Consider the following 18017-nt stretch of genomic DNA (forward strand, 5'->3'; position numbering starts at 1 on the left):
TGGCGGAGCTGTCCTATTTACTCTGATAATTCATGTGAAGAGGTTTCCGACGTGATTATGGCCGCACCACGGCAGTTAACAGACTCTGTACGCGGAATTGTAGTAGGAGCTAGGCGCACGAGACATCCCATTTTGGAAATCGTTAGGGAATTTAATAATCAGAGATGCACAGTGTCGGGAGTGTGCCGAGGATACCATATTTCGTGCATAACCTTTCGCCACGGACCACGCTGTGACTGACGGCCTTCACTTAACGAGATAGAGTAGCAGTGTTTGGATAGAGTTATCAGTGCTATAGCGCGTAATAACCGCAGAAATCGATGTGGGACGTTTGTCAGACGTATCGATTAGCACTTTGCGGCAAAATTTGGTACTGACGGGCTATGGCAGCCGACGACCGATGCGAATGCCTTTGCTAAAAGCATGACATCGCTTGCAGCGCCTTCCCTGCGTTCGTGACCACATGGGTTGGATCCTAGACGCCTGGAAGACTGTGGCCTCATCAGATGAGTCCCGATTTCAATGCATAAGAACAGGGTAGGTTTCGAGTGTGGCTCAGACAGCACTTATCGAGATACCCAGGTCGTCAGCAAGCCATTGCGCAAGCTGGTAGTGACTCCACAATGGTGCGTGCTGTGTTTACATGCAGTGGACTGGTTCCTCTGAACCGATAATTGACAAGAAATGTTTATGTTCCGTTACTTGGAGATCATTTGCAGTCGTTCAAACAACGATGGAGTTTTTATGGATGACAACGCGCCATGTCACCTGCCCACAATTAGTCTTGACGGTCCGAGAGAATGATTTGGTTAACCAGATGGCCCGACATAAATATCATCGAATATTTATGAGACATAATCGAGATATCAAATAGTGCGTAACACTGCATGGGTCAGTATTTATGCGGAGGACTTTCAACCACGTGATGAGTCCTTGCCGCATCGAGCTGCTGCACTACCCGGGGTAAAAGGAGGTTCGACACGATATTAGGTGGTATCCTATGGCTTTTGTCACCTCAGTACGTAAGCAACAACTTAAGTCAGAATGTTTTATGAATTGTAATGTTTTATTGTTTTCCATCAATACTAAACACTTTGATTAATGATTTGGAAAATACTTAAACTGCTAAACAAAGAAATAAGAGCTGTGTCGCTTAAAACTGAAATGCTCACGGAGTCATCTTTTACGTCTTTTGGGTTTTTGCACTGAGTATTAGGTGGTATCCCATGACTTTTGTCACGTCAGTATGTAAGCTACAACTTAAGTTTAAATATTTGATGAATTTTCATGTATTATTGTTTTCCATCTAAACTAAAAACTTTGATTAATGATTTGGAAAATACTGAAACTGTTAAACAAGTTTTCAGCAAGACGCGTCATTCCTCCATTACAAACAGTATTAACATTTCAGGTTTGTAACTATTGTATTTAGGCGTAACTCGAAATTTTATAAGTACTTGGTTTCCTCGAATACTACTAATTAATTTTTCGAGTAGGTCTTTTACAGAACACGTTGAATCAATACTTCAACTCTTGCTGAATGGAGTCCTGTTGCACTTACTCAAATTCGTTTCGCACGTTCTGATGTCTTCTTCCGGAGCTATTTGATGTTATGGGTTTTCTTCTAGTGTCTTGTTCGTCCCTGAAGAAAATTTTCTGAACTTCTTAATAAATAAATTCTGTATGGTGTGTCCATCATGCTGATATTTGCTTTTCTGAGGTCATTCAGTGTGGGTAACAGCCATTCCCTTGTTTTTTAAGCTTCAGAACCTACTAGATAATTGCTTCCTCAGTACGTCATCATTCATTCTACTTCATTTTTATGCAGTGGGTTGTATTTGGCTTCCTAGCTGATCCTAGATTTCTTTTTTAGGTATGGCGTGTTGTATTCTATTTATGCCGTCCTTGCGCCAAGTAAGCATCTAACCAGTTTTCTTTCTACGTTCATAAGTTTGTTCATACCATTTTCCTGCACCAATTTTAGTTTTTAGACTACCTTAAAACTTCTTTATGCTTTGCATTTCTGAGCCTTGACCAAATTTCATTGTTCAGTCTGAGTAACATTTACGCGCAGGCTCCAGAAAGTGGGAGTACGAACCCCTCTGTCCATCAGCGTGTGTGGCGAATTATCGAGTTGTTAGTACACTAAAAGCACGTTTACTTGTGTGACACCTCTGTGCGTTTGGTGTCCTCTCTGAATTCCGTGCGGTAAGTATTCTATGGGAGGACGGACTAGCTTAGTGTAAGCAGTTTAAAGACTGGTTTTGGTGCACATTACGGGTGTTCCTAATTCGAGTCTCTGCTGCGCACAGAGTTTTACTTTTCTGTGCCTTCGATGTGTGTCACTCCCAAGTAAGGAGGGCCCTCCCTCAGGTGTTGCGCTTACTAGAGATATGGAGAGCACACCCCTCTGCTTCAGAAATCAGCGACAAGTTTATGGCAGCGCAGCTGCACATAGTGTTCGCACTCGGCTTCGAGATGACTTCCACGGCGATGAGCTTCTGCCTGCACGAGCTGGCCATGAACCCAGGAGTGCAGACCAAGGCGCGAGTCGAGGTAGACGCAGTACTCAGCCGACACGGTGGCGAAATCACGTACGAAGCACTCCAGGAGATGCGGTACCTGGACATGGTGGTTGCTGGTAAGGAATTCGCCTCCCCACAGCAGATAGCATTCTGTGTCTGATCTGTTACTTTAGTATAGTAGTGGTTAATCCTGAATGTCCCACTGTGGGTTCTATATTATGAACTCTACCCTCACATACCTGGCGTTTTAATAACTGCTGGGATTCGAGCAGAGAAGGCAAACTGCAAAAGGTCGAATATTTAAAGCTAGCAAAAGCTTACGTGAAGGAATTGCGAAAAGAGACGAATGACATACATAAAAAACAAACAAATACTATATTAATTGGTACTGCACATTGAATAACAAAATTATAGAGTTGTTCAGCACACCTCTGTGCCGCCTAGCCTCGGTGACAGACACATCGTGTGTTAATTATTCTATTTTTTGTGTCATCGTTTTGTTTAAACGTGATGTACCACGTCTTCCTCTCTTCTGCCAGCTTCTTCAACTCAGAGTGGCATAATTACTTGTTAGATATATTGCAGTCTGTGTCTTATCCTATCACTTCTATGATTCCTCGTCGTACAAAATTTTTACTTAATGTCGAGTACATATCTTGTCGTACGGTCGCTTCTTCTAGCCAGTGTTTTTCACATCTTCTACTCCAACTCGATTTACTGGAGGATCTACTTATTTCTCACCTTATAAGTCCACTTAATTTACAGCGTCCTTCTGTGGCAACAAACTAATCCATTCTCTTCACTTTGACTTTTTCCGTAATCCATCATTCACTTTGAAACAACATCTCTAAATCTGTATTCCCGTGAAACTGAACTCTGTCTTTGTTACTGGTGAGCTTCTTTCTTTAGAGAATGATGTCCACTTCTGCTGGGCAAATTTCTGTTCTTATATGTCTTTGCTTTACATCAGCTTTACTGTATTGTTAAATGATGATGGCGTCCGCTTGGGTAAAATATTCCGGAGGTCAAATAGTCCCCCATTCCGATCTCCGGGCGGGGACTACTCAGGAGGACGTTGTTATCAGGAGAAAGAAATCTGGCGTTCTACGGATCGGAGCGTGGAATGCCAGATCCCTTAATCGGGCAGGTAGGTTAGAAAATTTAAAAAGGGAAATTGATAGGTTAAAGTTAGATATAGTGGGAATTAGTGAAGTTCGGTGGCAGGAGGAACAAGACTTTTGGTCAGGTGAATACAGGGTTATAAATACAAAATCAAATAGGGGTAATGCAGGAGTAGGTTTAATAACGAATAAAAAAAATAGGAGTACGGGTAAGCTACTACAAACAGCATAGTGAATGTTGTGGCCAAGATAGACACGAAGCCTACGCCTACTACAGTAGTACAAATTTATATGCCAACTAGCTCTGCAGATGACGAAGAAATTGATGAAATGTGTGATGAGATAAAAGAAATTATTCAAGTAGTGAAGGGAGAAGAAAATTTAATAGTCATGGGTGACTGGAATTCAAGAGTGGGAAAAGGGAGAGAAGAAATCATAGTAGGTCAATACGGATTGGGGCTAAGAAATCAAAGAGGAAGCCGCCTGGTAGAATTTTGCACAGAGCATAACTTAATCATAGCTAACACTAGGTTTAAGAATCATGAAAGAAGGTTGTATACATGGAAGAACCCTGGAGGTACTAAAAGGTATCAGATATATTATATAATGGTAAGACAGAGATTTAGGAACCAGGTTTTAAATTATAAGACATTTCCAGGGGCAGATGTGGTCTCTGACCAATATGTATTGGTTATGAACTGTAGATTAAAACTGAAGAAACTGCAAAAAGTTGGGGATTTAAGCAGATGGGACCTGGATAAACTGAAAGAACGAGAGGTTGTACAGAGTTTCAGGGAGAGCATAAGGGAACAATTGAAAGGAATGGGGGAAAGAAATACAGTAGAAGAAGAATGGGTAGCTTTGAGGGACGAAATAGTGAAGGCAGCAGAGGATCAAATAGGTAAAAAGACGAGGGCTAGTAGAAACCCTTGGGTGACAGAAGAGATATCGAATTTAATTGATGAAAGGAGAAAATTTAAAGATGCAGGATATGAAGCAGGCAAAAAGGAATACAAGCGTCTCAAAAATAATATCGATAGGCAGTGCAAAATGGCTAAGCAGGGGTGGCTAGAGGACAAATGTAAGGATGTAGAGGCTTATCTCACTAGGGGTAAGACAGATACTGCCTACAGGAAAATTAAAGAGATCTTTGGAGGAAAGAGAACTACTTTTATGAATATCAAAAGCTCAGATGGAAACCCAGTTCTAACCAAAGAAGGGAAAGCAGAAAAGTGGAAGGAGTATATAGAGGGTCTATACAAAAGCGATGTACTTGAGGACAATATTATGGAAATGGAAGAGGATGCAGATGAAGATGAAATAGGAGATATGAAACTGCGTGAAGAGTTTGACAGAGCACAGAACGACCTGAGTCGAAACAAGGCTCCCGGAGTAGACAACATTCCATTAGAACTACTGACAGCCTTGGGAGAGCCAGTCCTGACAAAACTCTACCGTCTGGTGAGCAAGATGTATGAGACAGGTGAAATAACCTCAGCCTTCAAGAAGAATATAATAATTCCAATCCCAAAGAAAGCAGGTGTTGACAGATGTGAAAATTACCGAACTATCAGTTTAATAAGTCACAGCTGCAAAATAATCACGCGAATTCCTTACAGACGAATGGAAAAACTGGTAGAAGCCGACCTCGGGGAAGATCAGTTTGGATTCGGTAGAAATGTTGGAATACGTGAGAAAATACTGACCCTTCGACATATCTTAGAAGAAAGGTTAAGGAAAGGCAAACCTACGTTTCTAGCATTTGTAGACTTAGAGAAAGGTTTTGACAATGTTGATTGGAATACTATCTTTCACATTCAGAAGATGGCACGGGGTAAATACAGTCGGCGAAAGGCTATTTACAATTTGCACAGAAAGCAGATGGCAGTTATAAGAATCGAGGGATATGGAAGGGAAGCAGTGGTTGGGAAGGAAGTGAGACAGGATTGTAGCCTTTCCCCGATGCTATTCAATATGTATATTGAGCAAGCAATAAAGGAAACAAAATAAAAGTTCGAAAGTTCGGAGTAGGTATTAAGATCCATGGAGAAGAAATAAAAACTTTGAGGTTCGCCGATGACATTGTAATTCTGTCAGACACAGCAAAGGACTTGGAAGAACAATTGAACAGAATGGACAGTGTCTTCAAAGAAGGATATAAGATGAACATCAACATAAGCAAAACGAGGATGATGGTATGTAGTCTAATTAAGTCTGGTGATGCTGAGGGAATTAGATTAGGAAATGAGACACTTAAAGTAGTAAAGGAGTTTTGCTATTTGGGGAGCAAAATAACTGATGATGGTCAAGGTAGAGAGGATATAAAATGTAGACTGGCAATGGCAAGAAAAGCGTTTCCGAAGAAGAAAAATTTGTTAACATCGAGTATAGATTTAAATGTCAGGAAGTCGTTTCTGAAAGTATTAGTATGGAGCGTAGCCATGTATGGAAGTGAAACGTGGACGATAAATAGTTTAGATGAGAAGAGAATAGAAGCTTTCGGAATGTGTTGCTACAGAAGAATGCTGAAGATTAGATAGGTACATCACATAACTACTGAGGAGGTATTGAATAGTATTGGGGAGAAGAGGAGCTTGTGGCAGAACTTGACTAGAAGAAGGGATCGGTTGGTAGACATGTTCTGAGATATCGAGCTATCATCAATTTAGTATTGGAGGGCAGCGTGGAGGGTAAAAATTGTGGAGGGAGACCAACAGATGAATACACTTATCAGATTCAAAAGGATGTAGGCTACAGTAGGATCTGGTAGATGAAGAAGCTTGCACAGGATGGAGTAGCATGGAGAGCTGCATCAAACCAGTCTCAGGACTGAAGACCACAACAACAACAGCATGTCTTTGCCGCTACGTCCATGATTTAATTAGCTCCCGTGATAATGAAATTGCTTGCTTTCGCACCGAATGTCGATCTTAAATTTGTCCCTAATCTCATTTCTGATAGTACTCACAACGTCCATTGGTCTCTGGTTTTCTAGAAATACTTGTCTTACTCTCATGAGTCTACAGATTCCACACAACATATCCTGCAGTTTTTTCCCACCTTCAATGTGGATAACGTCATCAACATATCTTCCATTGGCCTTCTTTCATACTAAATTTTATTCCTAATCCACAAACTGTTTTTAACAGATTTTGACTGCACATGCTTCAGTAAATGCAGTTTCATTGTCCCATTACGATTGTTTGGAGAACATCTGAGCGAGGTGTGCTGCTGGTTTCTGTGTCGCCAATCTGGTAACAAACGATTTGCTTGGCAGCATAAAGGGCCGATCAGACGTGTGTAGATAACAAATGCAGACTTCATAAATAACTAGACTGCAGAAGAAACTATACTTCCGCAGTTTGTAATCTTAAACGTCTGTTTGTGTAGCTGGTTTTAATTATTCTGTTCCACATTGACTCCACTTTTCCTCTCTTTCGTGTCATTGACCACAACTGATATTTAATTCCTGTAACACTGCAAGATGTTATTACTCGTTCAGATTTCCTACTTCCTCTCAGTTGACGAGCGATACTCATTTGTCTCTATAACTCGTTGTATTTCATTTGAGCTCTACATACCACCGTAGCCGGTTTACGTGTGTTTCCAGGCGTCATATTGAATATCGTACTCCAGTGTCGATTACAGTAAGAAGGGCTTTAATTGTAGCCAACAGCGTCTCTTATACAGATATCTGCTTACAGTAGCGGTAGGTTTAGGGGACTAGGGAATTCAGGAGAGTGTTGTTTTTCTTTAGAAATTGTGGAGATGTGTAGGTTTAGGTACTTTAATATGTTCTGAAGACATTAAGGCACCATATCAAAGGTGAGCGAGCTGATACCTGCTGAGGCTAGTAGCATAGGAGGAGGGAAATGAAAGTAGCAAAAGTTTTTGGAAATTTGTGGTACGGTCTTACGAGACCAAACTGCTGAGGTCATCGGTCCCTAAGCTTACGCGTTACTTAATATAACTTAAACTAACTTACTCTAAACACACACACTCGTGCCCGAGGGAGGACTCGAAGAACATCCGACGGGGGGAGCCGCGCGGACCGTGACAAGACGCCCAGACCGCGCTGCTACCCCGCTCGGCTAGCAAAAATTTGCAACTGCCTTCGAGTTCACAACGTCGTGAAAATCTAAGACGAAGAGTTTATCGATGAAAATGTTGACCGGCAAGGATTGATCGATAACCGACTAACAGGAGTACTCACGCAATATAACGGTATCCTGTCACTGTCGCAGCAAACGCCATGGTAAGGGGTAACTGATATTACTCCAGAGTTGATTAACAACTGGTGAATTTTCCTTAACCTAACAAAACACTGCTAAACTAGCCCTTCCTTCATGAAACTACATACGCTGCTGTAATTTGTTGACGTAATTGAAAATGTGAAATATATTGACACTGAGGGTAACTGATTAAACTCCAACCATGACACTGTTAACCTCATTCGTTAAAACTGTATAACTAATTACTTACTGCGAAAGCTGTACGTTAAAATTATCGCTATAATGTAAAATCCGTTCTCACTTTATTATTAAATGAATATAAGCGCATTGTTCCATCGGAACAACGTACGCTCTTTATAGAGGATCACTGTGTAACCCACACAAGCAACAAGTCTGGTTAAGACAAACATTATATTTACGTATCATCTAATCGTCTACCACATACACACAGGCTGATAACTTCTCTGTCAGTACACTGTCAATGAAATATGTTAGCACGTATATTAGGAGAGAGTGTGACATTTGCTGTCTAATAGACAGTATAAACGTTTCAGTTATGTACAGCAGTCACCGTAATGGTGCCAGTATTACTCACATTATGAGTAATTACATGAACCAACAAAAGAAAAACGAGGATAGTGGAATGTAGTCGAATTAAATCAGGTGATGCTGAGGGAATTAGATTAGGAAATGAGGCACTTAAAGTAGTAGATGAGTTTTGCTATTTGGGCAGCAAAATAACTGATGACGGTCGAAGTAGAGAGGACAGAAAATGTAGACTGGCAATGGCAAGGAAAGCGTTTCTGAAGAAGAGAAATTTGTTAACACAGATTTTTTCTGGAAGTGTTTTATGGAGTTTAGCCCTATATGGACGATAAACAGTTTGGACAAGAAGAGAAAGGAAGCTTTCGAAATGTGGTGCTACAGAAGAATGGTGAAAATTAAATGAGTGGATCAAATAACTACCGAGCGAGGTGGCGCAGTGGTTAGCACACTGGACTCGCATTCGGGAGGACGACGATTCAATCCCGCATCCGGCCATCCTGATTTAGGTTTTCCGTGATTTCCCTAAATCGCTTCAGGCAAATGCCGGGATGGTTCCTTGGAAAGGGCACGGCCGACTTCCGTCCCCATCCTTCCATAATCGGATGAGACCGATGTCCTCGCAGTTTGGTCTCCTCCCCCCCCCCCCCCCCCAAATCAACCATACAATCACATAACTAAATAGGAGGTGCTGAGTAGAATTGGGAAGAAGTGTTAGGTTGGTAGGACACGTTATGTGGCATTGAGGGACGACCAGGTTTGTACTGATGGGAAGCATAAGGGGGGGGGGGGGGGGGGAGAAATCGTAGTGGAAAACTGAGAGATGAATACACTAAGCAGATTCAGGAGGATGTAGGTTGCAGCAGTTACACAGAGATGAAGAGGCTTGCACAGGATAGAGTAGCATGGAGAATTGCATCAAACCAGTCACTGGACTGAAGACCACAACAACATGGATCCTCCACCTGGCAATGTAACACAATCTTTGTTACTAAAGAGGCGGATTCTTCATGGATATAATCTCATCAATTATTTTCGCACTTCTTTGTAACTGCGACAAATAAATTTTACTCAAATGTGCAAAAAGACTCCTGCCCAGCATCAACCGCATCACTTAAATTGAGTTCTCCAGGATCCAGACAGATGGTCAGAGGCTGTGACAAATCTCAAGACTGCAGCAGGTTTGTAACCACATCCGAATGAAACAATGAACTTTTTCAATAATGGCGTATGGTGTATTTGATCCTGATGACCACAAAGCAAGCTACTCCAAGGACAGGCAGAATGACAATGGTTGCTTCGTACTGGATGATATTTATGACAATCATTCCGCTATGGGTTGTACCGTCGGATCAAAAGGAAATATTTGGGAACCATCAAGACTAGTGACCCCTCGAAAATACTGTGCTGTATACATCACAGAAAATTTACACAACGACATTACACACAGCAGTCGTAGAACTTGCCTGTCGATCATACAGCGAACGTCGGAATTAATGTATAGCTAAAGCAGCCACATGTCGCTGAAAATTTGATTTCATAACCAGATTCGCTCGTCAAACCGAGCATCATTAGATAGATAAATGTTGTCCTGGTGGCAAAAAATTAGGGTGTCAAAAGTAACGTTCGGTGGCTCAGTCAAACACAAGTTTGAGTCTGACTGTGCTACTGAATGTTGCTTTTGACATCAGAATGTGTTGCCACCAAGACAATAATTATCTGATGTTTCAAAAACAAAACAGTCTTGGTTGCAAAAAAATGGTTCAGATGGCTCTGAACACTATGGGACTTAACTGCTGTGGTCATCATTCCCCTAGAACTTAGAACTATTTAAACCTAACTAACCTAAGGACATCACACACATCCATGTCCGAGGCAGGACTCGAACCTTCGACCGTAGCGGTCGCGCGGTTCCAGACTATAGCGCCTAGAACCGCTCGGCCATTCCGGCCGGCTCTTGGTTGCAAAATAATGATTGTTTAATAATACTTTCCGGCCTTTTGGAGCATCATCAGATTATCAACAGAGAAAGAGAAAAAAGAAAAATATTAACACGAAAAGGAGGCTTCTATCTACCCTCCGACCATCCACCTCTACAACAAGTAAACAAATAATTTACAAATCGTCGTAAGAGTAAACTTATGTAGTATTCCGCAAATAAGCATTCGTCAAAATGTACGAATTGGGGCATGGACTTATTAGGGACGGCGGTTATCACTAAAACATCAGGTTATATCGGTTTTTTCCCACGCCATTTTAACCTAGCTGTTAAATTCGCTCAAAATAACCGGGTTTTTATTTGTGGTATGTCCTGCAATAAACGTAGAAATCGAACAAAGAATGAAAAACTTAGATTCACTGCATTTCAAGGTAAATAGAATCACTTTATTAAATTTAATAGGCACACAAGAAACTTAGTCCGCCCACTGTTTGCAGCTTTTCTCGAAGAGTGATAAGTGACTGTATACTACAAAAATCACCAGTATGCTTTTACTGATTCTTGTTTTCTGAAACTCTGCTCAAAATTATATTTTAGTCGGGGATTATACCACTATTTGGGCATTACAAACAGTCGGTGCTAAAAGGTGAAGACTGAGGTAGCTTTTTTTCTGTATGGCACCTTCAGGGGGATCTAGAACGATGCATTTTTGTTTTCTTATGTGTTATTTTTGGTTATAAAACAGTTTACTTCGGTTCATTAATTTAAATACGTAGTTACAATTCTTTGCATTCTTGGTTGCCATATGTGTTTCCTCTGATCTGGTCTGGAAGTCGCACTACCACTTCACTTACGAAACATAAGTACATTTTTAAATACCGAACTTTTCCCTTTATACTGTTCATCTTGTTAACCCCTCTTTTCGTGGTGCACAATTACTCTTATGACAAAAATATTTGTTCGAAAACTGTGCTTTCAGATGCGAAAATACTCTGAGTTCACTGTGTCTCACAGCCTCTTTGGTTTGGTTACCTACATGTCGCCAACCTCATGACGTATACGCTGAAAGCTAGGTCTATCCATGATGTTTATATCAGTGTGTGTGTGTGTGTGTGTGTGTGTGTGTGTGTGTGTGTGTGTGTGTGAGTGTGTGTGAATGAGAGAGAGAGAGAGACAGCGGCTACATTCGTATTCAACACTCTACGACTCACACTGAACAACCGCCTCCTCCCCACACTGCACACACACACACACACACAAACACACACACAGATACAAACATAATGGATAGTTGTTAGTTTTCAGCAAATACGTCGTTAGATTGCCAACATGTAGGTAAGCAAACGAAAGAGGATGAGACACTGAGAACTCACAATATTTACGCCTTTAAAAGCACAGTTTTCGAACAAACATCTATAACTTGGGCACCACAAAAATTAGGGTAAACGGGATGAACAGTGTGAAGGAAAAAGTTCGGAATATAAAAAGTGCTTATGTTTCGTAAATGTACTGGTAGTGTGACCTCCAGACCATATTAGGGGAAACGTATATGCCAACCAAAAACGCGAAGAACTGTAGGTAACTAGATATTTACATAAATAAACGTTACTTGAACTGAAACTGACACATATCAAAACGAAGCTGTGTAGTTTTAGATCCCACTGAAGATGTCTTAGCGTAAAAAAAAGTCGCGACCCATATCTGGTCGAAATAAATTACAATGCAGCAAGAAAAGACGGTTTTTATTTACAAAACAAATAAATCTTGGCAATGTTGCCAAGTGGAATAACTGTGACCACAGCGTAATTACAATAATGATTTCTCATCTGTATGAAATTACGTATATATTTTCGGCAAATGCTGCCTTGCCACTTACAGTTGTTCCACTTGTATCTAGCAAATAGTTTTCTTTGTATTTACACAGTTATCTCCAGCAATATAAACATGTACACGAATGTATTAACACCTGAGGATGGAAAAAAGCCCGAAACCGGTCGTGTAACGAATAAATAATCTTTTAATGTGACTGGTAGCGGAAATTTTTCTCCGCCCTATAAAGGAACAGTCACGGAGTTCAACTATAAATAAAATTCACTAAAAGAAAAAAGATGAGTAATTTCAAAACTTACCGATTTAGCGCATTTTGGTTGCCACAGTGAACTGCTATTTTTTACTGTTGTCTTCGCTAATTTTCTTGCCTCTGTTGCTACTTGGATGAGAGTGTTCTTGCATACTTGTCTGCGTACAATGGGGGCTTTGTATTTTATATCTGATTTTTCGATATCTGTTTATTTACAAAAGCAAAACGAGGACAATGGAATGTAGTCAAATTAAATCGGGTGACGCTGAGGGACTTAAATTAGGAAATGAGACATTTAAAGTAGTAAAGGAGTTTTGCTATTTAGGGAGTAAAATAACTAATGATGGTCGAAGTAGAGAGGATATAAAATGTAGACTGGCAATGGCAAGGAAATCGTTTCTGAAGAAGAGAAATTTGTTAACATCAAGTATAGATTTAAGTGTCAGGAAGTCGTTTCTGAAAGTATTTGTATGGAGTGTAGCCATGTATGGAAGTGAAACATGGACGATAACTAGTATGGACAAGAAGAGAATAGAAGCTTTCGAAATGTGGTGCTACAGAAGAATGCTGAAGATAAGGTGGGTATATCACATAACTAATGAGGAGGTATTGAATAGGATTGGGGAGAAGACAAGTTTGTGGCACAACTTGACTAGAAGAAGGAATCGGTTAGTAGGACATGTTTTGAGGCATCAAGGGATCACAAATTTAGCATTGGAGGGCAGCGTGGAGGGTAAAAATCGTATAGGGAGACCAAGAGATGAATACACTAAGCAGATTCAGAACGATGCAGGTTGCAGTAGGTACTGGGAGATGAAGAAGCTTGCACAGGATAGAGTAGCATGGAGAGCTGCATCAAACCAGTCTCAGGACTGAAGACCACAACAACAACAACAACTCTTAATCCTCCTCAAAATTATTTGCCTAGCAGATTAATAATATCTTATCTGATCTGGCTGTTCATGATATTCTATACGCTGTATGTTACAAAAATCTATGCCAGGACTCTTGCAGGTCACTATGTTTTCCGTTTATTCATCTTCTTTCTTTTATCTGTAATTCCGCTTAAACATTTGTAGATTTTATTGTTGTTTATTGTAACTGTTCATCATATCATAAATGTAGTAATCTCTATGTTATGTCAATCCGTGTCAAAAAGTTGAAGTTACCCTTACTAAACTTCACGTAGCGTACAGTTGTCCTACAATTCGACGTATATGGTTACATGTCTGTTTTGAGGAAACTAATGCTACACTTTTAACATTGGTAAGCGTGGTCCTAATTATGCGCTTCTACGTCTGCGAATGCTGATGTTTTCATGATAAGGTTTACGATTATGCTCCGGCGGCTTAGCACTTTTTGTCCCTTCTGTCTACAACTTTAAAATATTCGTATCGCGATATTTCCTTTATACGACCACGCCCTATCACGGACGTTTCGACGAAGACAACGTAAGTTCTCCCTACTTATGCCTCAAAGGATGAAACGTGTTATTAAATTATTACTGATTTGCCACCAAGACTGTTTCCCTGTTTAAATAAGTCGTAATAGTTGTTATACCTGGCTGGTAATTAAGTGGAAAAGATTTTAAATTATTCGATGTTGCTCGCGTTTCATGGGTGAAACTTGTTATAAAATCAAAATGTGTACGGCCAATAGGTAGTTTACCTGTATGTTAACAACAAAAGGCATCTCGATCCTAAATCGTAGTGTTAGTTCCCTTTAGAAGAGCTGTAGAGTCAAATGACTATTTTATTTAAATCCCAGTCGTTCTGGTAGCGTTGATAGCGAATGTTTTGATAACCTTATTTCCTGTCAACTGCCATGTCGTGAGGTTCTAACATTCTGTGTGGTGTCTGTTGTTCTATGTCGCGTCTCCCTACCACTTTCGCGCAACGACGCTCTGAGCGTGTTTTTTAGGGAATTGACTAGTTTGAACCACGGACCTGTTGCTAGTAAGAAGACACCAGACCACACATGACATGTATGGTTCAGAAGAGTTCAGTGAGACTAGCGATGATATAACTAAATACTTAATGATTTCAACGTCAGCTCCACTGCACTCCCTGTAAAAGAATCTTAATACTAACTAAATTTAGTGGAAGGGGTTCAAGGCTTTCCTATTTTTAGTTAGCTGGTAAAATAACGTCGAAAAAGCAGTTAAGTTTACCATTGGAAATTTTATTCTACTCACAAAACATTGTTTATAATTTGCACTTTGATAAAATGAAATATGTTAATACAGGATGATAAAAACCAACTGCGTTCAACAAAAATGTGAACGAATATTCCCCAAATGGGTTTCCAAGTTCTACGATGCATGTCACATCATAAAAGAGAAAACTATCAAAATGGTCTACAGTGATCCTCAATTATCTGTAATTACTTATCTAACTTGTCGTAAATTACAGTGGCTGATGTGGCTTCTCAATAATTATATAACAGAAAAATCATCGCGTTTCAGATTTTAACTTACGTAGCAAATGTGAATACCATGAGCTTCAATTGATGATCGACACTAGTATTACGCCAAAAGGGGATGTAACAGACGAGACTTCTGCAGTTCTGAGTGAAGCCTTATGCGCTCAAAAATGCGGCATCTTGTGCGTTCATTACCTTGTCGGTGTTCGTCAGGGGGCGGCGGCCGGCGCAGCTCCATACAGCTCTCTGTCTCGGAAGCAACTCTCCACTAACTTCTCCATACTACAATTTACCGAAGTTGGTTTAAAAAAAACTATCTGGCTGTGTTTTCATCTGACAAATCAGGGTATCAATGTTAACCTTAAGCTCCGCCTACAAAATTTCTGTCTATCCAATGAGAAACGTTATATTTTTCGTGGTGGGGCAATGTTTTTAACGTTTGCAACGTAACAGAGACTCGAAAAAGTCTCACGCTAAAACATGCAACTGGTGTGGCCCTTTTAGTGTTATCGTAAGATATATACTGTTCTTCTGGAGGGCTCTAGCTTTTAACATGGGCTGGGGGGTGGTCCTGGTGGTTAGCTGGCGACGTGGGTGTCCGTCCCTTATCGTAGGGCCTTCTAGGTTAACAGGGTTCTGCTCTCGGCTTCTGTTCTCGTTTCTCCCCTCGGAACTGCATCTGTCTCACGGTGGGAAGGTATGACATGCATTTAGGCATTCTTGTGTTAGTCTGTGGTATTCCATTTGCTCACTTGTTACTCGTATTACTTTGGTTACTTTAATGTCACGATTTATTTGGAGCTATGTGACATACTACTGGATTTGCTTATCACGTCAGGGATTTCATGGAAGGTGTTGGATTTGCCTGACACCTTACATATCACCACCCTTGAAACCTAATTTTTGCACTGAAGTTAGGCAATGATTGAATCGTAGTCTAAGTCAGTCAAAAATTATTCCTTTATCTAAATGTTGTTTCCTACTGTTCAGCTACATTATTCTGGTTCTATGCTAGTTTGTATTACTCAGTTATATTTCCATATTCTTCCACATTATTCTCAAAAATATGTTTATATTGACAAGAGAAGAATATTTTTATGCTATTATTATTATTGTTAATTTTTGATTATTTCCTTTCTTTAAGTGTGAAGTTTGTTTTTTAAGAAGTTTGTTATCGAAAGTGAGGAGTCTTTCTCATCGATTTTCTTAGAAATATTTATTTTTATAAATGTAGTAATTTAGTAAAATCTATTCCTAACACATTTTCAAATTTTATGTACAAGTAAATTGTTCCGTGTTCCGCCACTCCGTGGTTCCGTGTTCTGTCTCAGCAGGATTCCGCCACTCTGTGGTTCAGCAGATTTACTGTCCACTTCGGCTACAAGGGCCCTCTGTTAGTCTCACTGTCCTTTCCCTTCTCTCGATGCTTCTGCTTTGTAGGAATCATGTCTTGCTAATTATGTCCTTTTCTTTCTTGATACTTCTCGCGTTGCAACTTGTGGGTCGTTGCACCTGGTCTTTGCTGGAGTTTTTACAATGGTTCTTACAAAAAGTTTTACTTATAATCATCCAACATATGTCTAGTACCTACATTGTCTTACGCCTTCTTAAAAAGTTTCACAAATTTTGGTACAATTTCCGTGTTACAATTCTAAGATATTTTGAGTCTTAACTTCTACAAGAATCCTCAAATTCGTTTTTTAGTTTTGTGTAGTGTCGTGGTGTTCAGCATTAGTATTTCATGCTGTTGGACTATCTACGCTTTATCCCTTCACCTTAATCTATGGTACTATTGGTGTTATTTTTGTTTTTATTGAAACTACTTTCTTTTTCCCACCTTTCTCTCTCTTCATTCTTCTTTCTCCTGACGATCTTATCTGCAACCTAATCTTGAAATATTGTGCTGATTATTTACCAGTAATGAAGTTAATCTTCAAACTTTTTGATATGGCTCACATGGTGAAGTCCTAAGGTTTTGCTTGTTTTTGGGTTCATTAGTTCCACAGCATTATCATGAGAAATTCGGCTAATTATGACAGGTCCTTTGTATGCAGCGTAAAACTTATGTATTTTGTGTTTCTGTTTGCTGGAGAGATGGTGTGTTTTTACAAATACTTTCTACCCTTCTGAGAATGTTCTTTTAATTGCTGTTCTATCTCCTCTTTCTTTCCTTTTATGGCTGCCTTTCTGATGTTGGAGACTGCTGTTGCTGTGACTTGTTTGTGCTGTCTACGTTGTACAATAGGAAATCTAACATTTTCTCTGGATATGTTTGGGGATTCAATATTTTTAAGTACAGTAACTGGATGTAGTAGTGTAGTGCTATGTGGCATTTCATTTATTACTTCTTGAAAATGTTTAAGGTATATATCCCAAGTGATGTGTCTTTTGCCGGCATATAATCGGCTGAAAGTGCCTAAGCCCTTCATAGATTCTTCTGCTGGATTTACGCTAGGTTTGTACCTAGATTTGTAGATGAGTTTTATTTTGTGTTGTTTTAACGTGTTCTGCCATTGCACTGATTTGTATTGTAGGACATTATCCGAAATTATTCGTTCCACTCGACCTACTTGTCTGAGAAAATCTTGTCTAAATGTTTTACTTATAGTAAGACCTGTTGCCCGTTTTAATGGTGTCAAGGTAACATATTTAGAAGTAAGTTCCAAAACGACAAATATGAAAATATATTCATTTTTTGTGTGTGGGAGGGGCCCCATCAAATCTGTTGCAGCTATTTGTTTTAATTTTTTTGGGATTATTGGAAACATAGGTGGTTTGCTTTGGAAAGTGACGTGTTTAGCCTTCTTACATTTTTTGCATTTGACTAATACTGTTCTAATTCGTCTTTCCATATTAGGAAAATGGCTTGTTTGTTTTATTTTTAAAAAGCATTTCTTTGGTCCAAAGTGGCCATTACTTAAATGTGTATACCACATGTACTTATTAATTAGTTCATCTGGGACATAAATTAAACATTCATTCGTTTCAACATTTCGTCTAAAAAATAAAACATTGTTTTTTGCGGGATAGTGCTGTCGAATGTCTGGAAAATCCTTACTTCTCCACGTGTGTTTGATTCCTACTATTTCGGGATCCTTGCCCTGTTCTTTGCCTATGTTTTTCAATGCTGTCGTAATGTAGTTTTCGAAAGGTACT

At 39.8% G+C, this 18017-nt stretch overlaps 1 protein-coding gene across 2 annotated transcripts in view; it reads left to right on the forward strand.

The window, feature by feature from the left end:
• Nucleotides 1-18017, forward strand: part of LOC124593687 (cytochrome P450 6k1-like) — a 60352-nt gene that overhangs the window by 19293 nt on the left and 23042 nt on the right. For both annotated transcript variants that reach the window (XM_047131989.1, XM_047131988.1), the window contains exon 4: nt 2420-2641. In XM_047131989.1, the coding sequence (XP_046987945.1) occupies nt 2420-2641 (222 nt within the window). The remainder of the gene's footprint in view (nt 1-2419; nt 2642-18017) is intronic.

The sequence above is a fragment of the Schistocerca americana genome, chromosome 2 (assembly GCF_021461395.2).
Source record: "Schistocerca americana isolate TAMUIC-IGC-003095 chromosome 2, iqSchAmer2.1, whole genome shotgun sequence".
NCBI lineage: Eukaryota > Metazoa > Arthropoda > Insecta > Orthoptera > Acrididae > Schistocerca > Schistocerca americana.